The 276-nt window shown below is 75.7% G+C and overlaps 1 protein-coding gene across 1 annotated transcript in view; it reads left to right on the forward strand.

The window, feature by feature from the left end:
- Positions 1 to 6: 6 nt before the first annotated feature.
- Positions 7 to 276, forward strand: part of Xkr6 (XK related 6) — a 259,903-nt gene continuing 259,633 nt past the window's right edge. The window contains exon 1 of the mRNA XM_008828094.2: positions 7 to 276. Within this exon, the coding sequence (XP_008826316.2) occupies positions 53 to 276 (224 nt within the window). The 5' untranslated portion in view covers positions 7 to 52.

Raw genomic sequence — 276 nt, forward strand, 5'->3', positions numbered from 1 at the left:
GCTCCCCCCGCCCGGCCCTCCCCCCACCTCCGGAGCTGGGAAGAGAGTCAAGATGGCGGCGAAGTCCGATGGCGGCGGCGTGGGGGTGGGCTTCGCCCAGCTGCACAACCTGGACGAGGCGGTGGGCAGCGGCGGCGAGGAGGACGGGGAGCCCGGGGGCGGCGGCTGCGGTGGCGGCGGCGACGGCGGCGAGCCGGGCGAGAGCAGCTCGCTGCACATCTGCCACTGCTGCAACAGCTCCTCGTGCTACTGGGGCTGCCGCTCCGCCTGCCTGCG

The sequence above is a fragment of the Nannospalax galili genome, unplaced genomic scaffold (assembly GCF_000622305.1).
Source record: "Nannospalax galili isolate Female #2095 unplaced genomic scaffold, S.galili_v1.0 scaffold612, whole genome shotgun sequence".
NCBI classification, from domain to species: Eukaryota; Metazoa; Chordata; class Mammalia; order Rodentia; family Spalacidae; genus Nannospalax; species Nannospalax galili.